At 38.8% G+C, this 19,356-nt stretch overlaps 1 protein-coding gene across 1 annotated transcript in view; it reads right to left on the bottom strand.

Moving 5' to 3' along the window:
• rims1b (regulating synaptic membrane exocytosis 1b) overlaps positions 1-19,356 on the bottom strand; it is an 87,070-nt gene that overhangs the window by 36,718 nt on the left and 30,996 nt on the right. Inside the window, exons 5-6 of the mRNA XM_024290130.2 lie at positions 9,384-9,673; positions 6,098-6,963 (exon numbers count right to left, since the gene is read on the bottom strand). Coding sequence (XP_024145898.1) covers positions 6,098-6,963; positions 9,384-9,673 — 1,156 coding nt within the window. The remainder of the gene's footprint in view (positions 1-6,097; positions 6,964-9,383; positions 9,674-19,356) is intronic.

The raw sequence follows: 19,356 nt of genomic DNA, 5'->3' as shown, positions 1-19,356 counted from the left end.
AAATTTTGATAAAGTTTGCACATTTGTGTAATGGAAATGCAGTTTAAGATGCCAAATGCATAGCCCATAATTTGAACTTTTACTGATAAAATAGTTAATATAGATAGATAAATGAAAATCTGTCTTTATTGAGAAAATTAGGAAATTGGATTTCCTTTTAAATGAAATACTAAAAATTAAACAGGCATAAACCTAAAGTCCAGAATACAGAATGAATGGTTAATAATCTTAATTTCCAGTCAAACAATCCTGACCGTTGATCCCTCAATGGATCTCAGCAGTCGTTTCCACTGACAGATGGTTGGACAGAGAAAAAAGTCCCTGATTCATGGTCTCTATTTCACCACAGGAAGACAACAGAAGGACGGATATTTAAATCCTTTGAGGAGCTCCAGTTTGGAGGTAAATGAACACAGAGTTACATTTCAGGTGGAGAACATGCAGAGACTGGTCATACTTAGATCGACTAAAATGGAAAATGGAACAAAACTACCAAAATTGAATTGCATTTGGGTCTAAACTAGATAAACTTACTTATAATTGCTTTAAAATCCTTTAAAGAACAAAGTTGGTAATTTAATAAATATCAAAGACGTTGGAAAAGTAAAAATATATATATTTAAGACAGAACATCTTTCAAAGTAAATTCTTCTGGGTTCGGAACCCTCTAAATCCCGTCACAGCGTTGCTGGAGCCTATCCCAGCTGCTATGGGTAAAGTCAGTATACCCCCTAAAGAGATCGCCGGTTAGTCACAAGGCCACACACTAACACATTCACAACAAGGGACTTTTTAGAATCACTCATCTATAAAGCATAGTTTTGGTCTAGAGGAGAACATGCAGAAAGTTCTCAGCCGGGATCTGAACCAGAACATTCTGACCGTGAGGTCAGAGTGTTAACCACTATCCCACAGCCCTTGAAAAAAAACCTAAAGTAAAACAGTTCATGATTAGGATAGAATACAAGCTGATAAAGGTTGCAAAAAATCGTTTAAACGTATTTATAGTCGTTTGGCTCAGACAGATACTAGCTCTAGGTGCAGTCGTCTTACAGTAAAAAGAGAGATAACTAAATAAACTACTTTGTTCAGTGGAACATACATTTGTCTTTCAACACAGCGTACATTCACTTAATTAAAATAAAAAAGAAATAAAATAATGAAACAACTAAAGTAAAACAAGTTCCACAAAGACTCATTTAAATTTGCATTTGGAGAGAGGTATTCCTGGTTGTTGGAGTTCAATATCTTCAACCTAATGGTAGCAAAGAGGAAGAGTGATGATGAGGATGAGTGACGTCCTTTGATTTGGACGGTTTTTCTAATCACTTATCAATCCAGTTCTCTGATTCTTTTGAATTTTCTCTCTTTGATTACATCTTTTCTGAATTTGTTTTAAATTGTTCTTTAAAAAATTCCTTCAGAAAAGGAGAAGTCGAAAAGGTAATATAGGATCTGGTGCATTACATTTACACTCTACCTTTCCCCTTTTCCATTTCCAGAGTAATCTAATTACTCTGCTACCAGACTGCAAATCCGCCTCTAAAACAGCTTTTATTGTATGATTTAAAACAGGACATTAAAAAAACTACAGAATTCAAGTTTTTACATATAAAAAATCTGCAGTATTAAATAAGAGTTTACCTGTCAAATCAATTTCTAAAAGAGTAAGTAAAGCGTGTCAGTGCGAGAACAGACGTGTGTTCAGAAACGAAAACAGAGCGAGCTTTTATCTGGTATTAAATTCCAGTCAAATGTGCAAACAGTCCCTGCAGCTGGAGGGAAATATGAGCTCCCTGATTTACAAAACTAATAAAGCCCTTTGAAGCACCTAAAAGAGATCAATAGATTTGATACAGATCATTTACTGGCTTAAAATACTAAGGCTCACTAAATGAAATTCAGCCTTATGTCAGCTATTACTGTTTACAGCTCCTCGATTTTTTTCCACCCGTCTGAAGCCGCTTCCCCTCAGGCTTTAATGCGCTCTAACCGGAAAACCAAATTATGGCCCTTTAAGATTGTTTTATTTTAATGCTTATGACCAGCAAAAAACAACATAGTTTTTTAGAGCTGAATCGCAGTCAAAAGGCGAGTTTGAGCTCATTTCTCTTAAATGCAGAAACAGAGACAGACCATATACAAAATATGTGTTTTTTATTTGTGCAAAGAGTTCAATTTTTGTCCAAACAAAGCAGCAAATGCCGTGGCCATAGACTGGTAAAAGGCTAACGTAACACTAAAGGTATAAATTGTGATATAAGGCGAACTTGTGAAAGGTTTGTGTGAATAGAAATTAGTGCTGCCACTAACGATTTTTTTAATAGTCTAATAATCACCAATAATTTTTTCCAATTAGTCAAGAAATCAAGTCATGCGCAAACTGGATATAAAGCACACATATTAACCATCATTAGCTTTAAACTAACAAAAAACTAGATATATAGCATTAACTGTGATAATGCTAGTGTAAATGCTGTAAACTGAATTTGCTGAAATTGATAGCTGAAGATTGAATTGAACTTTATTCATATCCTAAAGTGATAAATTCATCAAAATCAAAAAACATGACAGAAAACGTCCTGATAAAAAGTAAAAAAAATAAAAAAAAACAGTAAAAAATATATACAAAAATAGAGGTGGCAAAAATAATCCCACCAAGAACAGGGTCGGACAAAGCTACAGCCACAAAAAACAACGGCAACTAGTAAAAAAAAGCTATCTAGAAAGCAGAGATGCCTAAACACGCAGCTGTTTGAACAGTGCCAACAGCAAGAATAATAATAATAATGCTGTAAGCTGAATTTGGCCGCTGAAGATGCTGAAATTGATAGCTGAAATCACTGAAGTTAATATCTGAAATCGCTGAAGCTAATAGCTAAAAAAAAAACAAAAAAACACTGAAGCTGATACCCAGTTAAAATATGTGTTAAACTTGAAATTAGCCAACAAAACCGAAAAAGCCTAGGTTAGCCATAACAGCTAGCATGCAGCTGAAATATTAGCTAAATTAGCCTAAAAAACCTTAATAAATGCCTAAAAGTTTAAAAAGCTAGCATAACGCCATTGTAACTTTCAACTTTGCTACACTCCGACTCCATATAATATCAAATAACAACTAGCCGACTATTAAATAAGTCGTCGACTATTTTAATAGTCGATTAGTCGTCCATTAGTCGACTAATCTTGGCAGCTGTGGTAGAAATGCATGCAAACTCGTTAGCAGCTAAAAACGTGTCGCATCAGATTTACTACCTGAACAAACAAAGGACTCAAACGGGCCAGACATTCATTAGGACTGTCGCTGACAAAATACACAAGAACAACGACAGGGAGACATCTATGTAGCTAACAAAAGGTTGAAAAACCATGAAACTAATTTCCTTGGCTGTTGCGTCTCTATTTAGCACGTCAGATGGCGGGCTAACCCCGGGCTCACACTGCATCCGGTCCGGACGCCGGAGAGGTCTAACTACGACAGGTGACTGACATTGGCTACGGATGTCTGCTGTCCTGCTGCAGCTACAGGCTCTGCTGCCGAACTCGTGAACGTTCACGAGATAACTCGCCATTTATGTAGGAGGTACAAGAAAACAAACCCTCCTTCCGCTGGGATTTTGAATTATACTCACAACACTTCTTTTTCTGTGTGACTCATCTTCACACAATGGGTAAGCACAGAACTTTTATTAATACTTTTTGTCTTATATAAAGACTGGATACAGTGCGAGTGTCTGTCACACTTTTCAAGTTACTATTTACCTTAGGACAACATCATTTAGCTATTGTGCTATTTTTATTTATGTTATAGCCTAGCTAAAACAATCATTTATGTGTATTGTCCTTATTCGAATAAAAGAAATAAACAAAAAAGTCTGTCTTTTTTAGACATATTTCCAGCAGAGCGGCAGGAGTTCATCAGAAATTCCCCTTTAAATTGTGGGCAGGACTGTTAGCGCAAATAACCCTGTTTTAATGTCCCAGCATTCCTCTGTTTACACTCTTCCGTGCGTGTGAGTATGTGGTTCTGCAATAGAATGGCGATCTGTGTAGGCTGTACCCCACCTTCACCCAACAGGAACTGGGTTGGCTCCAACAGCCCTGTGACCCCAAAAGGGATAAAGAAAATAGGTGGATGGATGGGTAAATGATGGACTAAGACAAAACTTTGATAGTCACATTCCCTCTTTCAGTATTGTTAGTATTTTTACTTTAAAAATTGCCAGAATCAAAGGAATACTATCCAAAGCAGACCTAGAGAAACGTATTATCATAAAGGTCCGCTCACAGGTTTCAGTAACGTTGCTGTAAGAAAGCTGCAGTCCATCCAGAACGTCATCCTCGGGTTTTTACTCTGACTCAAATTTATTAGTGATTTGTGTTTCAGTTATATATTTTTAAAATTATATGTGCACCACATACACAATATAAAACACATATACATCTATGGTACATGCGTGAAAGGTTTGTTAGACATGGGTGGGTATATGTGGAACGGTCGTTGAATGTCACAAAGCTTCGTATGCATCTCACCAAAATCACATACAATTATATAAAATGTATGTATCAACTGCATATAAACTTAAGTTTCTTATGATTTGGCTAAAAGAATCCAGATGCTGCAGAAAAAAAACCCTAAAATGAACCACAAACTCTACAGCAGCTGAAAATCAGACAACAATTGAACCAAATTCCAAAACCAGAACTTTATAAAGTCAAAACATCAACAATGCAGAGGGGCTGCAGCAGGTTAAGGTCCTGTTCTGAGAGCAGCACCATGCCTTATTAACTCATTTTGTGCATGCATTTGTGTCAAAATCATTCTGTTGTGAATGTATTGCCACATGTGATTTGTGAGCCTTTGAGTATTTATTCTATTTTTTTTACTTTTTCCTGTTTAAGACAAATGCATTAAATAGCCTCAACTCATTATCAAATTATCTTTATGGTCAATATTTATTGAAAGTAAAAATGATAATCTATTTGATAAAAACAGTCGTAAATATTTATTATCAGGAAAATCTAATTTTCACTGTTAAAACAGAAAAAAGTTTTTGTGTGCATTTACTCTGAAAAGAATGGCCGTCAACTTTCTGCTCCTTCACATCATTAAAATGCATCCTTTTCTAAATAACCTCCTGAATATAATGTAAACTTGTTTGATCTTTTTTTTCCAACATAAAGAATTTTCTTGGAATATTCCAGCATGTTAACGTCATGGTCGTAATAACACGGAGCAGCAGAAGAGTTGCTTTGACTACTCATAAGTTGATAGTTTAGGCATACATTAGTTCATCAGCTTTTTTACCTAAACTTTTCTCTAAACTCTCCTGGAAACTGCAGACATGAAGTTAATGAAGCCTAATGTCTTCTTGTTACAGCACATTGGAGGAAGTGCTAGTCACAGGATGTTTAAAACAGCTAACGATCTTACCCAGACACTCATTGAAACTCCCTCAAAGTAATCTGGATTAAAATATCTGGAACTTTTTTTGGTTACCGCCGCTGAACCCAGTAAATTCTATTTGCGGCCTCTTGGGCTTGACCACCACAGAAGAGAAGGAACATCAACAGCTCCAGGAATCCGCCATCCTCCTAGCACGCCACGGCTTGATTTCAGATGCCTGACTGCTGCTCGCAAAGCATTAGCCAGCAAGCCGCTGACCTAATTCTACAAATCTGCTGGCCTAAATCACAGGGACTCTCCAAATAAATGAGAGCCGTCCTGAGAGCGGCGAGGTTTATCCACAGAGGTGTACATGTTGGCTGCATGGCGTGCAGCTGCATCCTCACAGCAGAGTCGAGAAGGCTGCACCAGCACCACTACTTCTTGGTTTGTCTTCTTCAACCCTCAGGGTATTTGCTGAACTTCAATAGCACAGGGTAAAATTAACCATGAAGTAATAAATACAAACTTGAGGAAAAGGTTTGCTGTTATTCATACATAGAAACTAAAGGATGACTTAGCCAAAAGCTGCCGCAGATCATTAGCATGTTTTACCAGGTCAGAGCGATGGAGGACGACAGCAAACAGTGAAGGCAAGTTCAGAGATTTAGCTTAGTAAGCCATTGGAGTGAGCACATCTGTGTGACTGACCTTTCTCGCTGACGCTTTCCATGTCCACGTCCTCACAGCTGGTGTACTCGGGCGTGGAGCCGCCCTCCTCCTCTGAGCTGCTGATGGACATCTGTCTCTTGTTGATTCCGCGCTTGCTCTTGTAGGACCGCGAAGGGGGCGGCCGCAAAGATTCTGACTGATCCGAGCTTTGGGAGTCCTTCCTGACTAGGTCTGCCCCTTCTTTGTCCTTTGGCGTCCGTGTTGTACCAGGCTCTCTGCGGTTGTTGTTTGTTGCTGGTCCCCCCGGTTGGGGTCCAGATCGTACTCCGACTCCTGCAGGCGATCCCCCAACTCCCACCCCCACGGTCCTATCCGTAGGGTAAGCCTGGTGGTTATCCAGGAGGGCTTTGCGCTCTCCTTCCCGCCTTCCAGCCCTCCTGGCAAGGCGGTTTTCAGGCACCTGACCTCCAGTAACGCCCCCGCCTTCACCCGGCCCGAGCCCGACCTCATTGATCGCAAGGTCGCTGTGCCGGCGTTCGTGCCGCACCTTAGATACCTTGGCATGCATGCGCATCTCCTGCTCCTCTTTCTGCGGTTTCACCGGGTATCTGGCTAAGTTGGGGTCACTTCGGTAGCGATTCTGGAACTCCTCCTCGCGCCGCTGCCTCTCCCTCTGTTCCTTGTTCTCCGGGCGCCTCTGCTGGCTCTCGTCTCCGTCCTCGTAGTCTTGGGAGTGAATCTTCTCCAGCCGCCGTTCATCTCCCAGCCTGGTTTCTCCTCTTTCTCCAGAAACGATGCGCTCGTCCAGGGATGACTGCGACTGCAGCTTTCCGGCAGGTCGACGGCCACTTCCACGGCCCAATCCTCCCCTTCCGTTTTGTTCATGGAGGGACACTGGTCTTTTCCTGCAGACAAAGAGCAGACACTCAGTCAGGATAAAACACAAATCTATGAACAGTCATAAATAAGTTACAACAAAAGTCAAAAGGCCCCATCAGAAAAAAAACCTTCCAAGTACCATAAAGTTATTGGAATCAGACCAAACTGGTCTTCCATGACTGTTAGCAAACTTTTGTTCAAATTTTAAAAATATGTCGGCCAACTTGTCTAAACGCAGTAATTTAGCCTCTCATTTTTCTTCTACAAAAAGTGTTGATGTCTGTTTTATAGGTCACTGGCTCCTTCCGAAATTGGATCAAAATTTCGGTCACACACAGTGCAAATGGGAATCCCTCTAACCTTGTAACATCAGAGCTTTACCTGCAGTGTTGACGTCTTTTGACTATCGAAACTCTTCAACCGTTTATCCAAATAACTTAATGCCAGTGGATTTTGAAGTGGAGAGAAGCAGAATCAGCTCATTCACAAAGATTGCATGAATGGTTGAGGAGTTACAGTATGTGTGGCTCTGGTGTTAAAAGGGTTAAAAGAGCAGAGATCAGTTAGGATGTTTAAAATTTGACACCAACGTGAAAAATTTGACATCAAATGAAAAAATTGCTGCCATTTGTGTTCAACTGCACATTTTGTGAACTCTCTTGCAACAGTTTGAGCGCCGTCAACAGCTACAACCAAAAGACATAGAACCACTGTCTGGCACGGTTCAGGCAGTCTTTTAACTTTAAGCACAGATCAGGGGAGTCATATAATTTATTTAGGCATCCACCCTCCAAGCGGACGGATACAAAGCCCTCCGCCACGAGAGAGTTCCATGTCACGCTGTGCCGCAGAGGAGAAGTCCTTTTCTTCTTGTGGGTGTGCTCTGAAGCACAAAGGTTTACATTTAAATATAAGAAATTACTTTTTGGTTTAGCTTTTTAAAGTTATAAAACTGCTTTTGTTATGTATATTCGTGCGCTGGAAGCTCTGCGCTAACACTAGCGGACAGGCGACTACTAGTGAAGTCATGGAGTGGAACTGCGTCCGAATTCATAGACAATATTTTTCCATAACTCTCCGTTTGGAGGGCTAAATGTAGGGGTAGGGAGAAGGGAAGAATTTGGATTGGGCCTTGTTCTGCTTCTCCTGGAGGGCATTTCAGTTTGGCCTCTAGGTGGCGATTGTATAGCGTTACATCTTATTCCAGAAGAAGAAGAACGTATGAGCACAAATGGTTACTTTAAAAAAAAAAATCCTTTAAAGAGTTTGGAAAATTCATGCCAGAGTTTATAAAGATGTTCATTTAGTCAGCAATGTATGTTTAGGTCAACCGAGCGTTACCATTAGCCGTCCTATGGGAAATCCCATTAAATGTTAGCATCAAGCTAGCAGACTTTAGCTTTATTTGTTAGATCAATCTCTACTTTTATGGATCAATTATTGATCTATTAAGTTTGGATTGATGAATCAATTTTATCCACCCAGCCCCAAAGAAAACACTACAAGAACATGTTAAAAACACACAAAAAATGATTTTCGTGGCAGTGAGTTATTTGTTCTCTGTGTACTGCAATCAGATGACCAATAAAACTCTTTTTTATTAAACCCAAAAGAAAAACACATCCATCAGCAGATTATTAAGAAGAAGAAAAGCAAGAGATGCTTCACATAAGAATCCAAATAATACAAAGAATTAACTCCAAAAGAGTTATTCATTTAAAAATGTTCTGGAGTCTAAAAACATTTTACTTCTCAGAATCACTTAAAAATCTTCACAAGGATTTTAGAAAGGATGATGGGAATAAAATGGCTGAAATATTTGATACTGTAAAGTAAATGCTGGTTGAACGCATGGCGGGAAATATGAGCAGACACAAGCAGCTTACAATCAGTGCGTGTTCTTACGAACAAGAGTTTTGATCTGCGCGCCATAGACATAATACATGATGCTGCGCGCACATGGAATAACTCAATGTATGGAATAATCCCTTTTTATTGAATCAAGAGAAAATGTTTGTTCATATAAAAATGCCACAAAGAAAAACACTTTTTTGATAACTGCAAAAAAAAAAAAAAAAAAAATTTTAAAGGCCTCAGATATTTAATATTTGTGGGGTTAGAGATTGAAACACAAAAACGTTATCTTCATTATGCTTTTTTTCAATACTAATATGATTTTTGTCCTTTTTTTGTAATTAGAATTAAACAAAAAAAAACAATTATAACTTGGCTGCTAAAAAAAGTTAAGCAAATATAAAATGAGTTCAAAATGTGTGAATTCGTCACAGACTCACTGACAGAAAGGATTCAATCAAACCTCCTAAGACTGACCCAGATTTTACTCTGAGGCCCGGATCTATTTTTTCCTCTCACAATATACATTTTAAATGGGTCACACCCATCCAACAGCAAATGCTGGCGACTTAAAGCCTGTGGTTCGACTTACTTTTCTTTGGGTGGCTCACTTTGGGAGCGAGAGCCAGACATGGTGTCCCCCCTCCTGATAACGGTGACTCTGGAGGGAGGCTGCGTCCCGTCCCCTGGCCCGGTGTTGGAAGACGGAGCTTGGGACCTGGAGCGGAGCAGCTTCCTGTCCCGATTGGCCTCACCTCCCGTGGTCGGGTCGTTCGAGGAGGTGTCCAGGCTCCCGGACCGCGCCCCCGACCCCGAAAACCATCCTCCTGATTTGGTGAGAATCTCCTGCTGCTTACGGCACAGGTTGCATACCCACATTACCTGCAGAGGTTAAAAGGAATAAAGAGTTTGGCAAAGATTCCCCCCATTAAAAACTCATGATTCACTTAAGCTTTCACTTTCTTTAAGCCCAATTGGGTTATTTTTGTACAAATTTATAGCATCACAAACGATGCTTCACTGAATTCCACATAATGTTTAAATAGTGCACGTTATTTAATTTCACATCATCAGGGGGTTATTTCTGAAGTTTAGAAACTAAAAATACACATCGTGAAAGGCAAATCCTGACCACTCCTAAATAAATAAAATAAAATGCAGTTCCTCCTTAAATTTCCGAACTGTACATTCAGATACTTACATGTAGCCATGGCTACAGAATTTTGCCTCACTCCGTCCGCGCAAAAAACAAGGTTTATCTCTCCGTATTTATAATCCCACCGGTTTATTTTCCACATATTAAATCCAAAGCAGCGAGGAAAACCGGTTATCCCTCGCGTTCCGTGGTAGAACCTCCAACCTAACCGGGACAGAGAGTGCTGCTCCTGGACAACTGAGGGTTGCACGTCCGGCACTTCAGTTTAGCGGTCAGCTTCGGCACATTCACGGTGGCCTGATTGAGTGCTTTTGGTGCATGTCCAGACTAATCTGGAGTAAATCAGCTGCCCGCACGTCCCACAGCTGTCAGGCTGCCTCCCAGCCACACACTGCTGTCTCTCTTCCCCCCTTCATCTGATGGGATGCAGATTAGCAGTAGTCAGTAATCCTTTGACCATTATTCAACCCATCATCAGTTGACAGAACCCAACACAATCCTTAACTTCTAACCTCCAGTGCCCTCACAAATAGTTTCTAGCTAAGAGGCTGTACACCATTCTGGAAAGATGTCAACCCTACATCCTTCACCGTCATCAGAATGGAAACAACAGCAACAATTCTATTAATTCATTTACAGCTTTTTATGTTAGACTACAGTCACATTTCCTAAAATACCACTGAACTGCAACCAAAATGCAAGTTTTTCAGCTAAATTTGGCAAGTGGCAGTTACATTTTTACAAGCTGCATAAAGGTTTCAAGTAAAAGTTTACATTTTACATCGACTGGATGATTGTTTGACATCGGTCAGTGGACACCCGGGCACATTTGGAGGTTGTCCAGTGAAAAGGCGGGTGACGGGAAGGAATAACTGACTGATAGAAGGGTTTCTAAGGTCCCTAAAATCGTCTGATAATTGAGACTGCCACCTCCAGAATCATTTGGTGGTTTAACCCCCCAATCCAACTCCTTAATGAGGAGTTTCAAGTAAGGAGACATTAGCTTCCCCTTCCACTACCTCAAGGCCACTGAGTTGGGTTGAACTCGGTGTTGGAGAAGCCCGTCTGTCTCCTCTTGAGAAGTCTTAACTGTTCCCTGTGTTTCCAGCAGGAGGGTAATCTTTGCTTTTGCTCTAGTGGACATCCAACGATGTGGGTATGGGCAAATGTATGTATCAAAGCCCAAAGCTTCTCAGAATAGTCAAAAAAATCAAAGTAAGTGGAGCCAAGTTGGTTCGCTATGTTGCTTTTCACTTGAATGTAATAGTGTTAAAGGTCACAACACTAGTTAACATATATGTGTGGCTCCAAAAGTTTAAATGTTTTTTCATGTCTCTGGTTAGTTAAAGACGAAAATACTTTTACAGGGTTTGAATTTTCATTGAACGTTTTGGGGATGTATCCTTTACTGCGGCATATTGAACTATAAAACGGCATCTTTCAACAACTGACAGATGTGCTTTTTGCTCTGTTCTCAAAAATCTTCCAAGAGTGTTGTACCTTAAAGTACTGGTATTCTAAGGGTTTTTGATGTTGTGTGATCTATTGTGTCTGACTCAGCAATTATGCCGTAAAATATCAAAACATTTAAAGGATTCCAGGGTTTACCAGATAATTTAGCAATGGCTGCCACTGCTAGTGTTTTCCTCTGATTTTAAGGAGTTTACAGTTTCCACACACGCACAGTCAAGAAACAACGGACCTAAATGTGGAGGTACAAACAAAATAGGGTTTAATGCCTGTGAACAACAAAAAAAGGCATTAGTCGAGGGCTCAAAGACAAGGATGCACGAACAGACTCTTAGAGCATCTATGCATTATATTCTAGATTACAATAATCCTCCCCATATCCAAGAACCAAAATCTGAAATTCTAAAAATCTGCGTGACTAAAAATTACAGCCCACTATATTTTAGCACTTTAGTCCTCATGCAGATCAGAAAGAAAGTTTCATACAAAAGTCAGAAAAAATGCACAAAGCACACAAAGAGTTTAATGCCGATAATCCTGCACTGCAATGATTGCATGCTGTGTTCCTGGAGAGCCTGACAGGAACTGTAGTAGGAATTAAGTGTGGGTCTGTCATTGTGTTTATGTGCGTTTGATGAAAGCCCCGCCCCTCGGAGTGTGACACATGTACTTTCAGAGCTGGACCAGCCGGAGCGTGGCGTGAGAGTCTCTGCAGAAGCGGCGAGCACCGGCGGCGCCTCGCGTTCATCTGTTTGTGCACAGATGTATGTCAGTGAATGTAAATGTGGGACATTTCTGAAAGCCTCTCGCCTAGAAGAGCGTGGGCGACTGCCTGTAGGCGAGAGTCATGTGTGTGTGTGCGTGAGGGTGCATGTGAGTGGAAAATAAGCTGTGCATTTTCTGTAGTGCAATAATGTCAACCTCCTGCCTAAAAATGTGCTTCTCCATAGAAACCAGATCAGGAAGAAAAGCCCCTGAATCTGTGTGTTTGTGTTTGTGTGTACTTGTGCACAAGTCAGTCTTATAATAAAAATGACACTGGCAAAAAAATATCTTTCCCTCAACACTCAATTTAATTTCACTTGTGTTTTTATTTTATTTTATTCAATTTTTTGTCATTTTATCTGTGTTTTGCACTCTTAAAGGATCGAGAAGTATTGTTTGTGCCAATCGGCCTGCATACCGAGCGATATATCCTGATCTGATTTTCTGTTCACCTGACACCACTTGGTCTTCCAAGTTCACTGGAGAGTTGCCAGTAGATTTTTGATAACCAAAGGCAATACAGCTACAAGCCATGCTAAAGCTAACACAGTCAACTGTTACAAAATCAAAGATCGGCGGGGCTTTTGTACTGGAGCTGCAGAGCATGATGACGTTAAACTTCTGAAATGACGTGGGACATAAACCAGTTGTCCAAATGGAGTACCTGAATTCAACCTGTAGGGGGCAGCACACTTTAGTTTACAATTTTAGGAATTAAACGAGTTTATTTTAAATTGACAAAAAAAGTCAGCACTTTTAAAGCCCTATTTGTAGACGTAAACCGCCAATAAAAGTTAATTTAGTGTTTGATTACCCTTTAGCATCCACTTTCGCATTTTAAGAATTCAGTTCTCCTTTACCATTCTGAAAACTTCCTGTTTTTTGGATATTTGGTTTTTGTTTTAACATTTTTGGACTTTATATTTTCTTAAACTACTGTACCTTATCTTGAGCATTCCTTGCAGCATTGTGAATTGAGCTGAACATAAGTAAAAAAATCTATGAGCAGTCTTGTTTTTCTTAAAAATTGTGTCTTCGTATTTGTTTCCACTGCATTCATGTGTTTATCCTCCAGGTTTTTTTATGTTTGCATTACTTTTTGCTACTAATTCTTTAGTTTAATTTGCTTTCTTTATTTTAAAAATGTAACTTCTCAACTGTCGTTTTTGTCTGATATTCTTCCAGATTTATTATTTTCTTTGATTCTTTTGCCCTCCTCCCTTGCTTTGGTCTCCTCCTCCTCCTTTATTTCTTTCCTTCCGTCTTCTCCTCGTTCTTTTGCTTCACTGACACATATGGCTAGCTTGACAAATGAGGACACTGCAGACTTGTCACTCAGGCATCTCTGTTTTAACAGCACCTGCAGCTTTGTGTTTGGCAGCAGCTCCCAAAGAACTGCGCTCACCCCGCCCTGCACACATGCAACTCAAAAGGATGACTTATGAGACAGAGCTGGGTGTAAACCACCATCGTTAGCTGTGAATAGTAAATCCTGAATGGTGAGAAGAGAGACGGCCGCAAAAGACATAATGCTCCATTTCCTCTAATGAGGTAGTAGATCAAGACTGCAAGCAGGAAACATGCTGAAGGGAGAGGAAGACTAAAAGCAGAAAAGCTATTTGGTGTGGCCACACATCCTCGCCAGTTTTCCATTTCTGATCAATATATCACGGTTAAGAGTTCTTACAATAAAGTCAATAAAAGAAAAGGACAAAACTATGTCAGATAATTCTGTCTTTGTGGTTGACCCCGTTGGTAAATTAGTTTTCTTTTAGACTCCTTACGTTATGTTAACAGCTTTTTTTTCTTTTGTCCAGAAACCTGTTTGTTTACATGCATATAAATGGTCGAAACAAACAGATTTATCACTTATTTAAAGCTTTGTATTTATCTGGCGGATACAACAGAACTAACCTTAAGCTCTCTGTCTTTATCACAGCAGCTTATCAGCTATACAATATTTTTGAGAATATTTAAAAAAAAAAATTAGAACTCATTCAAGTTTTTTAATCTTTAGCACACATTTGAAGTCTTGCAAACTGAGAGACATCAACTGGATATTTAGATAAGCATCATTGGCATATCATCTGCATAAATAAAGACTACAAGCATACAGCCTTGAGTGCGTTTTCCCAAGACCTTTACAAATGAAGGTGAGAAAAGATACAAGCTCGATATTAGCTTTAAGACTCACTCCAATAAAAAGATGTTTTTTGTGTTTTTAACTTGTTTTTTGTGGTATTATTATGATAATGGTGGACATATATAACATAAATTACGCTCAAAATTACATTTCTGAGAATTTATTCAAATTGCTATGAATCAAGAAAAGACCAATTGAAAAATAGATTATTTGTGAGTTAGAAAATATGCTGGGTGGGACACAAGCTTCCTGCTACTATCTGTAAAGAAATCTGAAGGGGGTGGAGTTGCTCTGCATCAACGGTCCCGCCAACAACTCAGAGCAGAATTTCTACTGAACTACTGCGGCTATGTCCAAGAAATCTCTTTAATTGATTTGGATTTTACAGGAGGGAAATTGAAATGTACTAAAGTCTATGGAGCCTATAAACTCAGAAGAATCTCCCTGTCCGGGTTAAAGAGGATTGAAGCTTTAAAAGGGCCTATACCATGCAATTGTTAAGAGTAAATTATATCCATATTTATATATGTATATGTGGTTATCTATTATAACCCTTGTCACACTAAAGAACAAATAATTACAAATAAATTATGAGTTATTTTTGTGAACTCTGTGCCTACCCGAACGTAAGACAACACAATCACTGAGGCTCCGGCTTTCAATAATTATGGGTGGTGCCCATTTCAAGACGTCAACCAAGAGTCGGCCACAGCAGCGTGTCTGCATTTCACCCATAAAAACAAACAACATCCAGACTTTTACAAAAATGGATGTGCATATTGTGCATATAAAATGAAACCGTTTTGCAAATTACTTCTAGCTTCGTGGATAAAACGTGTGTATTAGCCTGGTGGAAGAGCTAGCAGTGCAGATTCTTCCTGGAAAGGGCTGGTCCCACTTGTCTACATCACATTGTGAGGACCGCTCGTTTTCTTGGATTGGTAAGTGCTCAAAGATTTTTAGATGAATGCTCAGAGATGCGTTAATGGATAAAAAAAACACTTGGGGCTTGTTTTTCATGAGGAATTAACGTTAATACACTTTAAAGCTCAAAAAGAGTTAATTTTGCATGATATAGACCCTTTAATTCACGATTTATCACTGGTGGCTGTTTTTAAAAAAAATACCATCATAACAGGTCCTTACAACTAAAACTATTTTTTTAATTTAGTAACAATACATAACATCAAAATAATACTTTATAAACATAAAACAATTAATAAATGAAAAAGAGCAGAAAGATGAAAACTTATATCATCTGCCCTTATTACTAAATCAACCAGATTACATAAAAATGCATCAAACTTTAATTAATTTTATAATTAAGAGTCATAGAATCTGATTGTAAAGATAAAAAAATTTGGTAATTGATCAAGTTGTGAATGTGGTCTGTCTGTATCAAGGTTGTGCTAATGGACAAAATATTTAAATCTGAATTTGATTGGATGAAATTTGTTATTTGTTTAATAGAAAAATTTAAAGTATTTCTACAACGAGACTCGTGGAACTAAACAGGTAAGAGTGTCTCAATGCCAGTACTTACAATCAATGCAGAGTTTTAAAAAAAGGCCTTGAAAATCTATGGCAGGTATTTAATCTTTGTCTGTTTCCGTCGTTAGTCTTATTTTGGTATTCTACAAAATTCAAATTTATTTAAAAAAAAATTACCTGACAAATAGTCCCATAGATGTGAGCCAGTTACAAAAACTAAGTATATTTTGTCCTTTTTGTGCTTGGATAAATGTGTGCTGCTGTTGCAGCAGACATGCAGGGAGGAAAAGGGGAGTGCAGGCAGCGCAGTGGGTTTGCTATAAATGCTGAGAATCCTGACAGAGAACATGAGGTGGAACATCTCTTTGGGTAAAATCTGCAGCGTCAGCTTGACGCGGTTGGCGAGGAGGGTTTTGTGCAGATGTGGCTAAGCGTTTTGAAACTCATAAGATAGGAACTCATTATGAAACTCAGGTAAAAATGTAAAATACTGCATGATATAGAAAAGTCTAGATCAAAAACTGTCCATTTCGTTCAATTCCAAACAGCGGGAGCACATCAGCGTGTGTTTGTGTGTACTAGTGGGAGGAAGTGCTCCTCTACAAAGGAGACAGATTGTTGGTTGTTAGTTTAGTTTCTGGCAGCCATCTGGAGCTGACATTAAACACATAAATAAAACACTCAGTCGGTAACAAGCAGCAACAAACACAGGACAGTTCCACATACGTTCTTCAGCTTTTCCACCAGAACCAAAACTGTTTTATCACGTCAACTCTATCCAACTGTTTAGATGAATTTATGCATTTTTGCCAGCTTCGCTATAAAAGCAAAGAAACAAAAATTGTTATTTCACCTTCAGGTGAATCAATGCTGCAGAGTACTGCTGGATAACCATTGAAAATGTGCCAATAAAGAAAAATAGGTAAAATGCTAAAATCTTTTTAAGGTAAAAATTTCAAAAATACTGAAAGCTATTAACACCACCACAACACAAATATATGTTCTTTTGTAGATTGAATTTTGTCCTTCTTGTGTTCACATCAAACATGTCAAATTCACGTTTGTGCCTCCTTTTTGACATGAGTCAAATTCGCTGCAAGACACTGATCATCTTGTTCATAAACCAGACACTACTGATGTGGGAGGAGTTAAAAGTTTTTAACAGCCTCGTTGCTTCATTATGGAATACACAGATGATGTTTAGAGATCAGGTTTTTTATTATTATTATTTTAAAAGCATCGGTAAGCATGCCTCCATGTCTGGGTTCATGAGATCATTCAGAGAATCTCCTGTGAACAGTGAGGTTCACCATCTACTGCAGGGTCTGTGTCTGACTGACTGTTGCTTTCAGCGGTACTTCCATCTGTCTATAGCTGCATTTCTATGATATATACGTGGAAAACTTTATCAAAACTCCAGAAATGTAAAAAAAAAAAAAAAAAAATTTTGCAATTACACTGCAACGGATTTGAACAATGCTTTGAGATATACATTCAAATTTGTGGCGCTCATCCTCTATCAAAGGAGAAGTTGGCCATGGAGCGGGGAGCTATATAGGAGTGGTTACGGATGAAGCGATTTTGGGTGGTTGATGATTTTACAGAGAAGCTGTGGATCCAACAATTCTGCATGATATGCTCAACCTTTGAGGAGTTGTGTGAATCTGTAAGACCTCTTATGGCGCCCGCTGTGCAGCGCTCAGGGCAGCCAGTTCCCACCAGGAAATTCAATTAATGTGAAAAAAGTGTTCCCATTGTAGCTTTACAAAATATGTCCATTTCAATATTCCTCAAGAACCACCTCCACCAAGCAAAAAAACCCTCAATAAATGTAAGGGTTTTTTTTAATTGTGGCGTTTCGTTTAAGCTAATTTATTATCACAAATTCAATTTGCGCAATTTCATAGTCAATAGAAACACAACTTGTGACAAAGTTTGACGACTTGCATTAGTCTGAGTTGAAGAAGGAAAAAATAAAATTAAAGACCCTTTTTGTTACAGACTCAATAAAAATGTAAGAAAAATAAAAATTCAGGACGAGTGAAAACAACAGTCGTCTTGTCGTTCATGTTGGTTTACGACATGTTGTCTACTAAATAAGTGGGTCACAATCAAAGGTGAGTTCCTTATTGGTTGACACAACAGGAATAATCATCAAAGGTCAGATTTTTGAACCCTAGAAAGAAGGCTTAAATTTTTATATGCAGCAGAATTTTCCTCCATGTTGCCCAAAACGTGCTGCCGTTAGAAAATCACTCAACACTCAAAACCCCCTGCAGGACTTCTTGTACATTGACTAAACATTGAAACCAGACAGAACTGACACACAAATCACATTTGGAGTGAATGTACCATCAGACAACCAAAAAAAAAAAAAAAAAAAAACAGGATATAATAGCAATATTACTGGGTGTATTTTGAACATTAAATCTGACTTCAGAAAACACCAACATTTAGCATGAAGACTGAGGGAGAGTGAAAGCAGTTTGAGACACTATAGGACAAATCCGTCTCCCTATAGCAAGGCTGCTCTGGTCTTAGTGACAGAGGCCAGCAGGCATGCACAGGCACAAGTGTGGCTTCATTCTACATTCAGACAGAAGGTCTTTGGGGTCGAGTCCCGTCTTTCTTACACATGCCAGCCGACAGTCGTTCCCCCAAACTTGATTTTTAGGTAATAAAAACAGATGGAGTTCCCTTTGTTGATACAGCCTACAGCTATAGGAAGAGGGGTCAGGATGGGCTGGAAAACACTTGCAGAAAGCCTTTACGGGTCATGCTTCTTTTACCTGCTGAACCTCAGAGTCTGCATTCATTCTCAGGATTAAAAATTCACAATGAGTTAGAACCAAGGAAGCTTTGAATCTTCATTATCTGCGTATTCTACAATACTTCCAAGATATAAGTTAGGATTTTTGGCAATGTTCAACAGATATCAGCTTCAAGAGCTCTGAAAATTTGTTAACTTTTGTTAACAGTGATTGTAATTACTGGGGATCTTTTGCGCTTTTAGCTAATATTGAGGTATCAATTAATGATGCAAGAATGTAACTTTTTTTTTAAAAACAATGGTGCGAATTATATATGGATTCATTCTGGGTGTGCTTACTTATGCTGAAGCAATTTTAAAATGTACAAATCAAAATGCCCGTCTGTTTTTTAACAAGTAGTAAACAAGCTTGGGTGTTATTGTAAATACGCTAACGTGGTTTACACGGTTAATGTGTAGCGGTGTCGGATTGTGTATTTTTTGTGTTTCACTAACAAGGTTGGAAGTTAGTGTAGTCACAGTAACGTTTATTTAAGTGGAATCAAGTATTGCAAACAAGGTTGAGAGTTACTAATGTGAATATGCTAACGTGGCTAACATGGCTAACATGTCACGTGCCACAAGCAATGTCTAGAGTAACGGCGAACACAGTAAATAAAGTCTGACTGACTGGTGGACTATTTCCTAACTAATCCCTAACTACTAAAAAATATAAAGTGAAGGACTATCTATTACCCTGGATTATAAAAGCAATTCAGACAGCTTTATTT

Source organism: Oryzias melastigma, linkage group LG1, assembly GCF_002922805.2.
Source record: "Oryzias melastigma strain HK-1 linkage group LG1, ASM292280v2, whole genome shotgun sequence".
NCBI lineage: Eukaryota > Metazoa > Chordata > Actinopteri > Beloniformes > Adrianichthyidae > Oryzias > Oryzias melastigma.
Note: the sequence above shows the minus strand (reverse complement) of the source record. Positions and strands in the feature narration are given on the sequence as shown.